Source organism: Salmo salar, chromosome ssa18 (assembly GCF_905237065.1).
Source record: "Salmo salar chromosome ssa18, Ssal_v3.1, whole genome shotgun sequence".
In the NCBI taxonomy this organism is placed as follows: Eukaryota; Metazoa; Chordata; class Actinopteri; order Salmoniformes; family Salmonidae; genus Salmo; species Salmo salar.
The window spans coordinates 14,095,844-14,113,197 of record NC_059459.1 but is presented as its reverse complement, the minus strand read 5'-3'; the positions used below and the strand labels follow the sequence as shown (position 1 = coordinate 14,113,197).

Here is a 17,354-nt window from a genome sequence, read left to right as displayed (position 1 = left end):
TATATATGCAATTCTGAATGTAGATATTCCACAGGTAATGGCCCATTTGCAAACCAATCCTAAATTACTGGTGCCATAAATGTAGAATGTTTAAAACAAAATGTTTCTACATATTCCACCAAGAATCGCAGACAGATCTTTCTGTATCATACAGTCTGGAAGTACAATATTTATTGTTTAAATCTGACATGTTGAGCAACAAAATTACAATTGCCTACAGCCACAAATCTAATTCAGAAATTAAGTCAAGACTACTCTGATAATGTAATGAAGTCTACAGACCTAGCAAATCAGATCATACATATATACAAAGCATATATACAGTACCAGTCAAAAGTTTGGACACCTCATTCAAGGGTTTTTATTTTTTACTATTGTCTACATTGTAGAATTAACACAAATGTAGTAACCATGATTTAGATTCTTCAAAGTAGCTACCCTTTGCCTTGACATCTTTGCACACTTTTGGCATTCTCTCAACCAGCTTTATGAGGAATGCTTTTCCAAACAATCTTGAAGTTCCCACATTTGCTGAGCACTTGTTGGCTGCTTTTCCTTCGCGCTGCAGTCCAACTCATCCCAAACCACCATCTCAATTGGGTTGAGGTCGGGTGATTGTGGAGGCTGGGTCATCTGATGCAGCATGCCATCACTCTCCTTGGTCTGCCTGGAGGTGTGTTTTCGGTCATTGTCCTGTTGAAAAACAAATGATAGTCCCACTAAGCACAACCCAGATGGGATGGCGTATCGCTGTGGTAGCCATGCTGGTTAAGTGTGCCTTTAATTCTAAATAAATCAGACTGTCACCATCACACCTTCATGCTTCACGGTGGGAACCACACATGCGGAGATCATCCGTTCACCTACTCTGCGTCTCACAAAGACACAGCGGTTGGAACCAAAAATCTCAAATTTGGACTCCTCAAACCAAAGGACAGATTTCCACCAGTGTCCATTGCTCGTGTTTCTCGGCCCAAGCAAGTCTCTTCTTATTGGTGTCCTTTAAGTAGTGGTTTCTTTGCAGAAATTTGACCATGAAGGCCTGATTCACGCAGTCTCCTCTGAACAGTTGATGTTGAGATGTGTCTGTTACTTGAACTCTGAAGCATGTATTTGGGCTGCAATCTGAGGTGCAGTTAACGCTAATTAACTTATCCTCTGCAGCAGAGGTAACTCTGGGTCAGTCCTCATGAGAGCCAGTTTCATCATAGCGCTTGATGGTTTTTGTGACTGCGCTTAATTTTCCAGATTGACTGACCTTCATGTCTTAAAGTAATGATGGACTCATTTCTCTTTGCTTATTTGAGCTGTTCTTGCCATATGGACTTAGTATTTTACCAAATAGGGCTATATTCTGTATACCACCCCTACCTTGTCACAACAACGGATTGGGTCAAACGCATTAAGGAAAGAAATTCCACAAATTAACTTAACGCTCATCTGTTAATTGAAATGCATTCCAGGTGACTACCTCATGAATCTGGTTGAGAGAATACCAACATTGTGCAAAGCTGTCATCAAGGCAAAGGGTGGCTACTTTGAAGAATCTCAAATATATTTTGATTTGATTAACACTTTTTTGGTTACTACATGATTCCATGTGTTATTTCATAGTTCTGATGTCCACTATTATTCTACAATGTAGAAAATAGTAAAAATGAAAACCCTTGAATGAGTAGGTGTCCAAACGTTTGACTGGTACTGTATATTTTTCAGTACTTTTTCATGAGACAGTGAGAGACTTGTGCAGTTGGCTGACACTCATATTCGCGAATAAACACCTTAGAGACATGCCGACACAAACAGTAAAATAACCAACAGGAAAGCGAAGAAGAAAAAAAAGACGGGGACAGAGGAATAGAAAACATAATTGAATTTGACCACAGACCAATCCCGAAGTAGGAATGCAGTGAGATACACACACATTATTCTCATAACCCTGCACACAGAGGGGGCGATAACTGCGGGGGTGAGGGGGGCAAACTAAATCAGTTGTCTCTGAGGTGGTCCGGGGAAGGGTGGGGGTAAAGCCTCTCCAGGATGGGGCCAGTGAGGGACCTGTCCATCTGACTGCTAACAGATTGCCTAGACAGTACTACTAATCATCAATTACCAGGGCAATAAGGGAGGGGGGATAATGATTTATTTTCTTGGTAGTACAGCTACAGTACAAATTCAGGCAACTTCATTTTGTTTTCCCTCTCGCACACACACAACTTCTTTCTATCAGACTTTCCCTCTCGGTTACGGTTAGGCTAGGAAGGTGGGGCATGGTGGAAAATGGGGCCAGGTGGAGGGGGCTGACAGGCCAGAGGGGGGTGCTTGAGATGTGGGTAGAGGCGTTGGTGGGGTTCTTTCTCAGCAGCAGCCCCCCGAGGCAGGTTTGACAGGCGTACTCTGGATCTTGACATTGGACTTCTCGTTGCCTCCGGTCGTGGCCCCTGGCCCCATCCTCTTCTTGATCTCAGCAGCCATGGTCATGAAGGCCTGCTCCACATTGGTGGCGCTCTTGGCACTCGTTTCCAAGAATGGGATGCCCAGGGAGTCGGCAAACTCCTGCAGAGAAAGGAATGGCGAGAGAAGGTTAGGGGAGCTGCTGCATTCATGACAGGACTGTAGACTATTATTGCTACTAATTTACTACTGGGTTGTAGAGACCCGACTGTCCAAAACCATTTGGGATGTTTGGGGGCCTCAACAAAATCTAAATTCAAAAGTTTGGTAACCACAGCTTTACACCATTTTTTCCAAAGAATTAATTGTAAAAATGCATTACTTCTGCTCCATCTGATAACCCATTGTCTTGGTTAAAAGCCCTTACCTTTGCTGTTGTGTAATCCACCACTTTCTTTGTGGTCAGGTCACACTTGTTCCCCACCAATAGCTTGTTGACATTTTCACTGGCATAGCGGTCGATTTCCTGTAGCCACTGCTTGACATTGTTGAAGGACTCCTAGAAGAAGAAAGAGAATCAAAACCAACATATCAGGGTAGGCAATATTTGTGATGTAAGTCTTTCAAAATACTAATTCACCTGCACTCCTGACTTTCAGTTCTGGAAAAGAAGCCAGAAAGTCCAAACACAGTGACAAGTTAAAGATTGACTGTGCTAAAGAGACAGACTGACCTGGTCTGTGACGTCGTAGACTACGATAATGCCGTGGGCTCCTCTGTAGTAGCTTGATGTGATCGTGCGAAACCTCTCCTGCCCCGCCGTGTCCCACTGTCAGCGTCAATAAATCAAATCAAATGTATTTTTATATAGCCCTTCGTACATCAGCTGATATTCTCAAAGTGCTGTACAGAAACCCAGCCTAAAACCCCAAACAGCAAGCAAAGCATGTGAAAGAAGCACGGCAGAGATACACAGCAGCAGAAGCAATACACAGCAGAGATATTCAGTCACTGTCATAAATACAGGACTGCCAAACACACGCGCGCTCTGCCAAATAGATGCTGCCACACACACACACTGCCAAATACAAGGTATCTGCAGGTTTCATCAAGTTGAATTTAAGACATTTTAAAAATACCTTTTTAATGCAACTTGAAATGCAATTGAATAACAATTTGAGGTCTTCGTGCGCCACAAACCTGCTAATTTCCCCATATTTTTTATGGCATTAACAGTGCTTTAATAAAGTAGTGCAATTGACTACTGCGACGGTATTCAAATATCTTGTTTAATCTAAGCAGGAATGCATGATTCAAGATATTTTGATGTGCACTGCAACCTTATCCAGTTAGTGTCATGAATTTGGCAATTAGACCATTGTTGTTACAGTTTACTGTTAAAATAGGACTCAGTATTTGTAGTTAAAGAGAGATGAATTTGCCTACATCTTTATGTGCACTAATATCATAGACTAATATATTTGGTGCCAATTCACCAGCTGGGTAAGTGGAAACTCAAAACACATTAGCTAGATCTCTACCTCTAACTATAATTATCACTGGAAGTAGCCATGTTTTAATTGATCAGTAATTAATATTAACAAAAACGTTACTGTCATAGCCTAATGCCCAATGAGGCCGATGCGCTTGCAATGGCCAATTCTCATTTCGCACACTCCGTATCTCAAATCCATATTAATATCCCAGTTGTATAACAGACAGCTGACAAGAAAAAAATATATACCTGCACAAAGCTGAAAACATCCTCTCTTCAACTGTTCAATTGTATTACCAGGGCCTAAAACTAACTTTTGTATACCAGCCACTGTGGCAGGTACATAAAAAAATAATAATAATCTACCAGCCACCCCAATTTTTTCCCAGACCACATTTTTTTGTTGATGCCATAATTACACAAAGAAACACACAAAAAACAACAGATGGGCATGCTTAGTTATGTTTCTAAGACAATAAAATGTATTATTAGTAAAAAGTAATGTGGACTACAGTTCAATTTAATGACCTGTGAGTATTCTAACAAGTATTCTATGACCTGAGTATTCTAACAAAAATATCAGACAAAAATATTTAGCTGCCCCTTTAAGGTTACTTTGGTAACAGGGCCACTTAAGTCATGTGTGCCTGTTATGTCACTAGTTGAGGCCAACAATGTCTCTTTTTGCTAGCAGTGGGAGCAAACTCAAACATTGAAAAGCAACCTAGCTTGTGAACAAAATAAATGTAAATAGCCAAGAAACATTACGAAAAAGTCTCACTTTAGTAGACTTGAGTAAATTAGAACAACTTTTATGCCTGTGCCCACTGCTTCTAAAAACTATTCTTTCAGCACTCACAGTGCTCAGAGCCCCCCCAGACAGGTTGTGTTGCTGTGCAAGGTGGAATAGCTATAACGTTAGGATTCATTTCTTTGAGCATTACCAGATATGAAACAAAAACGGCAGAAATACTTTGAAAACAGCTACTGCAGCATTTATTTTGCTATAAAATCACAACTAGCACTTCTGCCCATACTTGACTATTTTTATTAAATACTCGCACTGTAGAGCCCGGAGTGTTACCACGCGGAAACGTGGCTGGTGAATTACACATTCTTACCCGCCAATCCCAAAATCTACCAGCATTTGACAGGTGATGGGTCTTCATTTTAGGCCCTGAGTATTACACAGGATATACGTTTTTTTTCTTACAGATAGAATCAGATTAAAAATATATATATTCTACAGGAGCGCAGTAGGATAGGCAGTAAAAAGTGGCTCTCATCACTGCAGCAGGCCCCAGAGAAACAGGCTAATGGGCAGGGCAGACACTTTCATTAAAGGATTTATGAAGATAATTCACTTTACCGTTTGACCAAATCCTATAATAGCTGAATAGTTAACTAGCTAGCTAACGAGTGAGCTAACTAGCCAAGCTACAAGCATTGTTTCGAATTGGCCATCTATTTTGTAGCCTACCTTACTCGCTGCGCTCTCTCATCTGGCCACTGCCGACTTGCAGTGGCACACGCACATTCAGAGTTGTAGGCTACATTTGGAGCTCTCTAGCGTATCAAAAATGCACCTCGGTAGGACTAGGCTATAATTTGATGTACATTTTTTTCATCACATTAAGCGGCTGCACAACGTAGCGGAAACACTAGTCATCTCCGGACCATTAAACTAAATTCAAAAATGTAAGACATTTTACAGCCTTTAATTTAGATAAATTAATTTAAGACTTTAAGTACCTGCGGACACCATGCAAATAGATGCTGCTTGGTCGCACATTCACCAAATGTGACAAATAAGAACACACGCAAGCACCTCAAACAGATGAGAAGGACATTTCTAAATCGACAAATCACAATTTTATAGTCAACCATGTGTCTTAATAATGTAGGAGGCCTCTGCCTTGCAATATTTGATGAACAGTAATCTAGAGTTAGGTTCTGTTTAGGAATGCCTACAATGGCATTTCTTCAGAAATTCCATGGTACAAATGTGGCCAGATACAGAAAGGCATACTTTTTAGGTCCTTGTTAGTATAGCTTGGAGCTTCCCTTTCCATATTAGAAAAACAAAAGATGTGGCGGGGAAACACTTACGATTTGAAGTTTAATGGTCTTTCCGTCTAATTCTATAGTTCGTATTTTGAAGTCTACTCCGATTGTGCTTATGTAGCTTTCTGTGTATGTGTCATCCTGTGGAGAGAGAGAGGAGAGGAGTCTGAAAAAGTACAAATCCTTAACCCTTTCATACAGTTTCAGTCGACAGAAAAAAGGAATCAAAAGTATGACCATTCACCGCAATAGGAGAGTAAACAAGATAAGTAAAATTAACATACATGAGTATTAATATAGAAGTTGAATACTATTCCTATGCTTGATTTAAACTGGTTTGCATTTCTGGGCATCCTGTTCTTATGTGCTGAATTTACTCCAAGCAGTGCACTAATATGCCATCATTATTATTATTATTATTAATATGACTGGTTCAGCCTATGAACAGCTAATGACTGATTAGTGCGAGCAATTTATGAATGGCTATGAGACACTTATGGGACATGGACGAATCAACAGGACACTTACCGCAAATCGGAGTAGAAGACATGACTTTCCGACGCCAGAGTCACCGATCAGGAGCAGCTTGAATAAATAGTCACTGTGGAGAGAGGAGTAAAGTTTTTATTTTTTAAACAACCTTGTTTTAAAACAGGATTCCAGATTTTCCACAGTTTCAACAAAAGTATAGTTTTGTCAAGCTTGGGACTCTAACTCAGAAGACAGCATTAGCTTTAGGGCTGACCCCCATTTACTCGACTGGTAGCAAATATATTTTTTATTTATTTCATGGCACACCAGTCTGAGTCCCGCCCGTCTCAGTGGACTAATCCATTGAGGATGTAGCGGAGATGGCACACCAAGCAATTTGATACAATTGATCAAATAAGTGAAGTTTCATTCATTTCAAAATTGCATTGGTTTTCCATAAATGGCTAATGTTTTGGACCTGACACCATTTCAGAGAATATTCCTTAGGACTACAGTATGTTTGAAGATAATGCGTCCTGGGCATAATTTAAAATGTTGAGTCAAGAAGGGAAGTGTGGCTAAGCTGCACAAGGCGTATCTCTCACCAGAATGCGCTCTCCCTCCAATTAGTGTGCATTGTTTCATAACTTGATTGAGTGAACTGTTTGTCCTTTTATTGTTAGTGTCTATCAATTGCATATACAGTGCATTAGGAAAATATTCAAACCCCTTGACCTTTTTCCACTGTTACATTAGAGCTGTATTCTAAAATGGATTTGTTTTTCCCCCTCAATCTACACACAATACCCCATAATGACAAAGCAAAAACAGTTATTGTAATTTTCGCAAATGTATTAAAAATAAAAACTGAAATATCACATTTACATAAATATTCAGACCCAAATGCTCAGTACTTTGTTGAAGCACCTTTGGCAGCAATTACGGCCGCAAGTCTTCTTGGGTAATATGCTACAAGCTTGGCACACCTGTATTTGGGGAGTTTCTCCAATTCTTCCTGGCAGATCCTCTCAAGCTCTCAGGTTGGATGGGGAGCGTCGCTGCACAGCTATTTTCAGGTCTCTCCAGAGATGTTTGATCGGGTTCAAGTCCGGACTCTGGCTGGGCCACTCAAGGACATTCAGAGACTTGTCCCGAAGCCACTCCTGCGTTGTCTTGGCTTTGTGCTTAGAGTCGTTGTCCTGTTGGAAGGTGAACCTTTGCCCCAGTCTGAGGTCCTGAGCACTCTGAAGCAGGTTTTCCAAGGATCGCTCTGTACTTTGCTCCGTTCATCTTTCCGTCAATCCAGACTAGTCTCCCAGTCCCTGCAGCTGAAAAACATCCCCACAGCATGATGCTGCCACCACCATGCTTCACCGTAGGGATGGTGCCAGGTTTCCCCCAGATGAGACGCTTGGCATTCAGGCCAAAGAGTTCAATCTTGGTTTCATGGTCAGAGTCCTTTAGGTGCCTTTTGGCAAACTCCAAATCGGGCTGTCATGTGCCTTTTACTGAAGAGTGGCTTTCGTCTGGCCACTCTACCATAAAGGCCTGATTGGTGGAGTGCTGCAGAAATGGGAGAACGTTCCAGAAGAACAACCATATCCACAGAGGAACTCTGGAGCTGTCAGAGTGACCATCGGGTTCTTGGTCACCTCCCCGACCAAGCCCCTTCTCCCCCGATTGCCCAGTTTGGCCGGGCGGCCAGCTCTAGGAAGAGTCTCGGTGGTTCCAAACTTCTTTCATTTAAAAATGGAGGCCAGTATGTTCTTTGGGACCTTCAATGCTGCAGACATTTTTTGGTACCCTTCCCCAGATCTGTGCCTCAACACAATTCTGTCTTGGAGCTCTACGGACAATTCCTTCAACCTCATGGCTTGGTTTTTGCTCTGACATGCACTGTCAACTGTGGGACTTTATATAGACAGGTGTGTGCCTTTCCAAATCATGTCCAATCAATTATATGTACCACAGGTGGTCTCCAATCATCTCAAGGATGATCAATGGAAACAGGATGCACCGGAGAACAATTTCGAGTCTCATAGCAAATATTCTGAATGCTTATGTAAATAAGGTAGGTTTTCTATTTTTAATACATTTGCACACACAAAAAAAAACATTTCTCTTTGTCATTATGGGGTAGTGTGTGTAGATTGATGAGAATATTTGTATTTAATCCATTTTAAAATAAGGCTGTAATGTAACAATGTGGAAAAAGACAAGGGGTCTGAATACTTTCCGGATGCACTGTATCACCAGTAGTGATTGGGGTAGGGGGAATCAATAGTTACATACCAGGATATCATTTTTTACGATATATCTTATCGTTTTTGCCCTAGTTGGCTGTACCTGAACCAAAACTCCAGTATTTGTCCTTCATAGTTTGTGCTCCATCTTTTTTTTTCTCCACCCCCCCTCCCTAAATCACCAGTAGTACATTTACCATAATTTCTCATCTGAAATGTTTGATAACAGTAATTTCTGCTAATGCATTCTATATATTATTATTACAGTCATTTACCATTCTCATTGTCAGAGTGTAAACGTTGTTTGCGGAGATCACAACCTATGCAACACTGGAGAAACAAGTTTTGGTTCATTTCTTTCCATTTACGAGTTGTCAATTTATGCATCGTCTTTTGTTTGGAGCGCTTCTGTCATTGTTGAATAAGGACGCCACGCACCTGATTACGCATAGAAGTAAGCCTAGGCTACCTGGTCAGCGCACAAATGTATAAAATGTGCCCATTTGGGGATGTCTGATAGTTAAGACAGAAATACTACACTAATGAGCTGTGAAGCTTCTCAAAGTACATTTTTTCCTCACCTCAAACAGCAAGTAAACAGTCTGTTTTTACATCCATTGAGAGCGACAATAGCTCTCTTCCTTTTGATAACCAGCAAGCCTCGGCGTACACTGAAACTTCTGCACTTTTTCCATACTAGAACATGAAAAACAGTTCAATACACAAATCTTTTTTTGCTACTTGTCAAAACGTGTCTCACGGATCAACTCTTTTTTTAAATAATGTTTTAATTTTTTACCCATTCCCCCAATTTCATGATATCCAAATTGGTAGTTACAGTCTAGTCCCATCGCTGCAACTCCTGTATGAACTCGGAAGAGGCGAAGTTTGAGAGCCATGTGTCCCCCCCGAAACACGACCCTGCCAAGCCGCACTGCTTCTTGACGCTTAACCCGGACGCCAGCCGCACCAATGTGTCGGAGGAAACACAGTCCAACTGGCGACAGTGTCAGCGTACATGCGCCCGGCCCGCCACCGGAGTCGCTTGAGAGCGATGGGACAAGGACATCCCGGTCAGCCAAACCCTCCCCTAAGCCGGATGACGCTGGGCCAATGTGTGCGCCGCCTCATGGGTTTCCTGGTCGCGACCATCGAACCCGGATCTACAGTAACTCCTCCAGCGATGTAGTGCCTTTCTCCACATCACCAGAAGAGATATAATTGTGGTCATGCTTCAGACAATTCCAAGATGCCATTGCTGTAAGGCCTATTGATTTCACTGCGTTAGGCAAGATACTACATTGGGCAAACTCTTAGAATAACTATTTTTGTCTCACCACCACACAATCAGCAGCGAGGATGTATGATGTCTTATGACTCTTACATAATGCCTAAAAAGCTCTTTCACGCCAACCCTTTTATAGACAATCACACACAAGTTGAAACCAGGCCAATTCAAGTCCACACAGCAACACAAGCTTCCATAGTTGTTGGTACAGAAAAGAAAGTTTTCTACAGGCAAATTAAATTAAATCTCACAATACTGAGCTGTGCATGGTCAGCAAAACCACATAAGGAAATAAGTCAGTGGGGGGGGGTCAATGTTTCAGTGCTCATGTGATAAACACTCAGACAAGAGAATTAAAAAAAAGAGAGGTAAAGACTGCACTGTGACTGACAACAGCATAGCATGTTCAACAGAACACACTACCAACTTAGTAGGCCTGTGCCTGACTTCACCAAGAAGCCTACTGTAATTGAGCGCAGACAATTCATGTTTAACGAGCGGTTACAACAGAGCCATTGTTCAGAGTTTGCCAAAGCTCCCTGTAGTTCAACAGATCAGATTTCAGAGTGCTGCTAACCTTGGTCAGTTATGACACACAAAACACGTAGACACACAAAAACACACAAACATGACTAATTGGACCTCATGTCAAATAGGCTTGTACCTAGAACTAAAAAAGCGTAACAGCATAGCAACCGCATATGAGCTTACCAAACACTAATCTTGCAACAAAAAATAAATCAGCCTAACTTCTATAACACCATTCCTTGCTCCACTGATGCTTGTTCAAATACACCAATTCATGCTATGCTCATTTATATGAGCAGAAACACCAGTAGGATAGATACGAGGACAACAAAATGCTGAGCATCAACAGTCCATACATCCTGTCCCACTCCCAACCGTGTGAATTAGGCTACACTAATGCTTCCCGATCAAAATAGGTCAGACCAGTAAAAAATTTTTTTTTTAAATCTCGCAAATTATAGGCTACAGCTATTGTCCACTCATGTTCACCTCTAAGCGGCATTCACACAGAGAGCTCTCACCCTTTCAACCCCCTCCACTCTGTATGCCGTTTTTTATTTAACATGGGCTGTGCAATACAACTAGACTACACAGAAAAGGGTACGGAAACTCCTGTAAACCGATTAAGCATTCCACAGCAATGGGGAATTCCGCTGGACTTCAGATCCCCTTCCAGTCTCTCCAGTAGTACAGTCAAAGGAAGGAAGGCAGGTTCGGAAGAACTTAGGCGATGCTCTAGTCTGGTGTGATCTGACCCAGCCCCAAGGCTAAGAAGCTCCGAGGCAGCCCTGTTTCCTGCCTCCCTGTCCCTTTCCTCTCCCATTGGAATGAATTCCAGTCATGCCCTCTTCGTTAAGCAGATGGTTGAGGATAATGACCGCCCCTATGAAAGGCTAGTAGTACCGCTGACCGGTCATGCAAGACAGAGAGGGAAAAGCCTACAGAAAAAACCCTGTCCATCCCTCTCCTCTATCAGAGTCAGTGTTTATGTTTTAAGTCGGATTGAATGATACTTTGTATGCTGCAAACACGACACCACCCACCATTATTCGACTTTCACATGACATTCGACTTTAAAACTCCTTTGAAAACACCCACACCTATAACACATGCAAACAGACTACATGGCATTCAATCACAAAATTCTACAAACGCCACAGAATCAAACACTGCTATTTTAGCATTTCTGTCTCAGTCTCTCCTCTGGGAGGGCAGTCTAATAAGAGGTGTCGAGGAAAAGCAGGGTTTTGATCAGACCAGAGGTTCCCTTTCCTCACTACTACAGAGGTCAATGAGAATCACAGTGTGTCAGCCAAGCCCTAACAGGCTGTGGATCAGAAGCTCAGTACCAGCAGATGAGATAGAAGCTCTAGCCTATTAGGGAAAGGATAGGCCTAATGAAAGCAAGTGATCTGCAAAAACACAAATGTAGCCTGTTTTCTACAGGCTAGAAACTGGGAACCCAAATAAATATTTAGGCTAGTAACTGGGAACTCAGAGAAGCCCAAAAGACAGTTTGTCTGGTTGACCAGGTGCATTTGAGTCCATGGAAGCAGTGTGGAAGGACTTCACACTGCAACAAATAATGCTAAAGGAGGTGTAAGGGCTTGTGACAATAGTGCAAGAGTGGAAATTACCTCTGCTAGGCAATGATCTCTCTCTGGTAGTTAGTTATTGTCATACCAAAGCAAAAGTGCTTGACAGTAAAAGGACAATTAGGCTAAACTGTAATGATTTACACAATGGTGTAGGCTGGGGTAATTGTTGATGGATTCGCCAAGACATAAGATAGGCCTATGGGATGTCCGTTGTCCAGGTGTAAGTTCATTAGTGGAACGGCAACTCGGCTTCTAGGTCCTAAGCAACTTTGCAGTATTTTGTTTCTTTGTACGTTATTTCTTACATTATTAGCTTCCGAGTATTTTACTCGCTACTGTTCAGTCCCTGGACAATAAAGTCGACGAGCTCAGGGCGAGGATCTCCTTCCAGAGAGACACAATGACTGTAACACACATTGTTTCGCGGCATCATGGCGCTCTCCGGATATAATGTCCCTGTCCCTAGAGCCAGCTGGGTTCTCAGTACATCGCACAGACAGGAATAAAGAACTCTCCAGAAAGAAGAAAGGCGGTGGTGTGTTTCATGATTAACTACTCAGGATGTGATTGTGATAACGTTCAGGAACTCAAGTCCTTTTGTTCATCTGACCTAGAATATCTCAAATGTTGATCGTATTACCTCCCAAGAGAATTCTCTTCGGTTATAGTCACAGCCGTGTATATTTCCCCTCAAGCCGATACCACAATAGCCCTCAAGGAACTACACTGGACTTTGTGCAAAATGGAAACTACATATCCTGAGGCCCCAATTACTGTGGCTGGGGATTTTAACAAAGCAAATTTGAGGAAAACGCTAACGAAGTTCTACCAACAAATTGCCTGTAGTACTCGCACTACAAAAACATGACCATTGTTACTCTCCCTTTCGAGATGGCTACAAGGCCCTCCCCCGCCCTGCTGGCAAATCAGATCACTCCATCCAACTCCATTCTGCTAATCCCTTCCTATAGGCAGAAACTCAAACAGGAAGTACCCGTGCTAAGGTCTATTCAACACTGGCCTGACCAATCAGAATCCATGCTTCAAGATTGTTTTGATCACGCGGACTGGGATATGTTCCGGGTTGCCTCTGAGAATAACACTGACATATACACGGAAAAGGTGACTGAGTTCATCAGGAAGTGTATAGGGGATGTTGTTTCCAATGTGACTATTAAATCCTACCCTTACCTGACACCCTAGACCCACCTCAATTTGTATACCGCCCCAATAAATCCACAGATTATGCAATCGCCATTACACTGCCCTACCCCATATGGACAAGAAGAATACCTATGTAAGAATGCTGTTCATTGACTACAGCTCAGCCGCCAACACCACAGTACCCTCAAGCTCATCATTAAGCTCGAGCCGTGGGTCTGAACCCCACCCTGTGCAACTGGGTCCTGGACTTCCTGGTGGGACGCCCCCAGGTGGTGAAGGTAGGAAACAACACCTACACTACACTGATCCTCAACACAGGGGCCCAACAAGGGTGTGTGATCAACCCCCTCCTGTACTCCCTGTTCACCGATGACTGTGTGGACATGCACGCCTCCAACTCAATCAAGTATGCAGATGACACAACAGTACTAGGTCTGATTACTAACAATAACGAAACAGCCTACAGGGAGGAGGTGAGGGCCCTGGCGGAGTGGTGCCAGGAAAATAACCTCTCCCTCAACGTCAACAAAATAAATAAGCTGATCGTGGACTTCAGGAGACAATGGAGAGAGCAGTCCCCTATTCACATCGACGGGACTGCAGCGGAGAAGGTGAAAAGCTTCAGATTCCTCGGCGTACACATCACAGACAATCTGAAATGGTCCACCCACACAGACAGTGTGGTGAAGAACGCGCAACAGCCTTCTTCACCACACCGAGGCGCAATAGTGCCTCTTCAACCTCAAGATGCTGAAGAAATTTGTCATGGCCCCAAATATTTACAGATGGACAACAGAGCATCCTGTCAGGCTGTATCACCGCCCGCAAACCGCAGGGCTCTCCAGAGGGTGGTGCGGTCTGCCCAACGCATCACTGGGGGCACACTGCCTGCCCTCCAGGACACCTACAGCACCCGATGTCACAGGAAGGCCAAAAAGATAATCAAGGACATCAACCCCCCGAGCCACGGCCTGTTCACCCCAGTATCATCCAGAAGGCGAGGTCAGTACAGGTGCATCAAAGCTGGGACCAAGAGACTAAAAAACAGCTTCTATCTCAAGGCCATCAGACTGTTATATAGCCATCACTAGCCGGCTACCACCCGGTTACTCAACCCTGCACCTTAGAGGCTGCTGCCCTATGTACATAGACATGGAATCACTGGTCACTTTAATAATGTTTACATACTGTTTAACTCATTTCATATGTATACACTGTATTCTGTTTTCTTATTCAATGCCACTCAAGACATTGCTCGTCCTAATATTTATACATTTCTTAATTCCATTCTTTTATGTGTGAATTGTTAGATACTACTGCACTATTGGAGCTAGGAACACGAGCATTGCTACACCCGCAATAACATCTGCTAAATATGTGTATGTGACCCCAAAAAATTGATACTACACACAGTTTAAGAGTTCAAGAGCAACTGAGTTACAATTAATAACATACCCCTTGAGGTTTCAAAGAAATAACTGAAATGGCAATAAATGGAGGCAATAGTATAGTGTGCCTGTCAAAAAAAAAAGGAAGGAAAGGGCTAACCTTTCAATGCACTAGATTGTGTCATCAGAATATAATATAAAAACCATTTCGAATCAGATGTTCAGTCATGCCAGTGGGACTGTTGAATATGACACATCGATCATTTAAACTGAGCTGAAATACAAAAGCTGTATCACAAAAAGGGAAACCTATAGGCCTAAACTACAGTAATCAGGTACTTGCCAACCTGCATGGAGGGATGGTAGTAGTTGACAAACCATTACTTGCCAAACAACCCAATGAGTGTGTTGAAAGAGGCATGGCATATGGCAGGCATGCTCGTGACCTACACATGACTCTCAGGATGTAGAGAGCGGGTGGCACTGACCGTCCTCTTGCTTGTTTTCCGCATGAGGGCCAAATTCACTGAATGTCATGGAAAAGGCAAGCTAGTTAACATTAATTATTGACCACCAGCGCACAAAGCCTGCCGTAACGTTACACACTCGCATAATGACTTGCATGGCTAACGATAATCATAACATGTAACGTTAGCAGACGTGCGTTGTATTGTCAGACTACTAGCTACAATATGTTAAGTAAAAGGGAAGTAGTAACGTTAGTTACCAACCAAAGTAATGTTCCCTTTGACAACAGCACTTATCGTTAACTAACTGATGAACGTTTGGTAACGTTACGTAGGCTAGCTTGCTAGGTAACGTTAACTAGCTAGCTAGCTAAGATAGATGCTACTTAGCAACTAGCTAGCAAACTCACAACAACTGTATGCAAACATAATTCACCTGTGTGAAACGTTATTATGCGCTCAATAAACAACACAGTGACAATAGTAGTTAGCTAGCTTGCACTTCTTAGACAGTTGATCAGCTAAGGTTAGCTGGCTAACTACTTACTATTCGGGATTCATCGTGGACTCGTCACAGTAAATCCCCTCTTCTTATAAAACGACACCCCCTTCCGCTCTGAAAAATCGAAATAAATACTTAGCTAACTAATTCCTTCGATAAAAAAAAGTAGCTAGCTAATTTAACTAGGTGATAAGTTACTCCTCCAAAAACAGGCTAGTTGTCTGAAACCCAAAATGGCTGCTAGTAACGTTACCAACCAGGAAATAGCAACTCCACAAACAGAGAAGCCTTACAGAGAGTTGAGCGATTTTCGGAAATCGTAGTTTGTTCCTAAAGGGTCGTCAAATATTGAGTATGTTCTGCCGTGAAGAATATGACTACAGCGCCCTACTGACAATGTCGGCAACTAGGCTGGTCGATGTTCCAACTCGTTTGCCCCTTCTGCTTGTTGTCAAAGCTAAGGAGAGGTTACGTCATTAGTGAAACGTGGCAAAATGTTGGCATGAATTCCAGTCTGGACTGGATAAATAAATTGCTCTCCGTATGACTTAATCAAATCTAAATCAAGCCTGTGATTGTTTTATTAAAAACATTCTGAGATTAGTTCTAAAAAAAACAACTGACAAATTGTTCCTCTTTGTCATTACTTTCTCAAAATGTATGACCATGATAGTGTTTTGAATTAGTAAATTAATAAAGACGACAACAACCACCATTGGGGAGGATACAATGTAAGGATGGCAAAATTAACTGAAGGCACAGTCCAGTTCCCTTATGAAATTGATCAGCCACATCAGATATCAACAAAGGTTAGCTCCTCGCCTCCGTCTCAAAAGCTATTGGAGGAGAAGGTCAGAAGGGCGTGACATCTGGCTTTCTCATCCAATGGGTTTTGAGATGAGCGAGGACGCAAGTAAGTAATTATGATTATGCCGGTCACAGTTAGTCCATAACGTAAACCGTGCATGTGAAAAGAGTTCAACATTTCACAGTTTAAAGCTAGAAACGTCCATACCACAGATTGGGGAGAAAAAAGTGTCTGCTACATACCATTATAACGTCATACCTGTGTGTAGGCCTACTTCAAAATATACTGCTCAAAAAAATAAAGGGAACACTTAAACAACACATCCTAGATCTGAATGAAAGAAATAATCTTATTAAATACTTTTTTCTTTACATAGTTGAATGTGCTGACAACAAAATCACACAAAAATAATCAATGGAAATCCAATTTATCAACCCATGGAGGTCTGGATTTGGAGTCACACTCAAAATTAAAGTGGAAAACCACACTACAGGCTGATCCAAATTTGATGTAATGTCCTTAAAACAAGTAAAAATGAGGCTCAGTAGTGTGTGTGGCCTCCACGTCCCTGTATGACCTCCCTACAACACCTGGGCATGCTCCTGATGAGGTGGCGGATGGTCTCCTGAGGGATCTCCTCCCAGACCTGGACTAAAGCATCCGCCAACTCCTGGACAGTCTGTGGTGCAACGTGGCGTTGGTGGATGGAGCGAGACATGATGTCCCAGATGTGCTCAATTGGATTCAGGTCTGGGGAATGGGTGGGCCAGTCCATAGCATCAATGCCTTCCTCTTGCAGGAACTGCTGACACCCTCCAGCCACATGAGGTCTAGCATTGTCTTGCATTAGAAGGAACCCAGGGCCAACCGCACCAGCATATGGTCTCACAAAGGGTCTGAGGATCTCATCTCGGTACCTAATGGCAGTCAGGCTACCTCTGGCG

General features: G+C 42.6%; 1 protein-coding gene across 3 annotated transcripts; it reads right to left on the bottom strand.

The window, feature by feature from the left end:
• Positions 1–2,126: 2,126 nt before the first annotated feature.
• Positions 2,127–16,124, bottom strand: LOC106576702 (ras-related protein ORAB-1). Of its 3 annotated transcripts, none has more exons than XM_014154017.2 (7): positions 15,860–16,124; positions 15,648–15,716; positions 6,482–6,554; positions 5,999–6,094; positions 3,128–3,223; positions 2,822–2,953; positions 2,127–2,556 (listed from the first exon to the last, which is right to left on the bottom strand). In XM_014154017.2, the coding sequence occupies exons 2-7, from the start codon at positions 15,659–15,661 to the stop codon at positions 2,359–2,361; spliced, it is 609 nt and encodes a 202-aa protein (XP_014009492.1). In that variant the 5' UTR covers positions 15,662–15,716; positions 15,860–16,124; the 3' UTR covers positions 2,127–2,358. The 3 variants fall into 3 exon arrangements, with proteins under 3 accessions (XP_014009492.1, XP_014009493.1, XP_014009491.1); XM_014154018.2 differs by having other exon boundaries at positions 15,896–16,115; XM_014154016.2 differs by having other exon boundaries at positions 15,648–16,084.
• Between the last annotated feature and the right edge of the window lie 1,230 nt (positions 16,125–17,354).

Excerpts from the sequence above, each read along its gene's own strand:
- LOC106576702 (XM_014154017.2), bottom strand. Across the intron at positions 3,224-5,998 it reads AGACCATTAAACTTCAAATC|TGGGACACGGCGGGGCAGGA; the intron begins GTAAGTGTTTCC and ends TGACGCTGACAG. Across the intron at positions 2,954-3,127 it reads TCTACGACGTCACAGACCAG|GAGTCCTTCAACAATGTCAA; the intron begins GTCAGTCTGTCT and ends TTCTTCTTCTAG.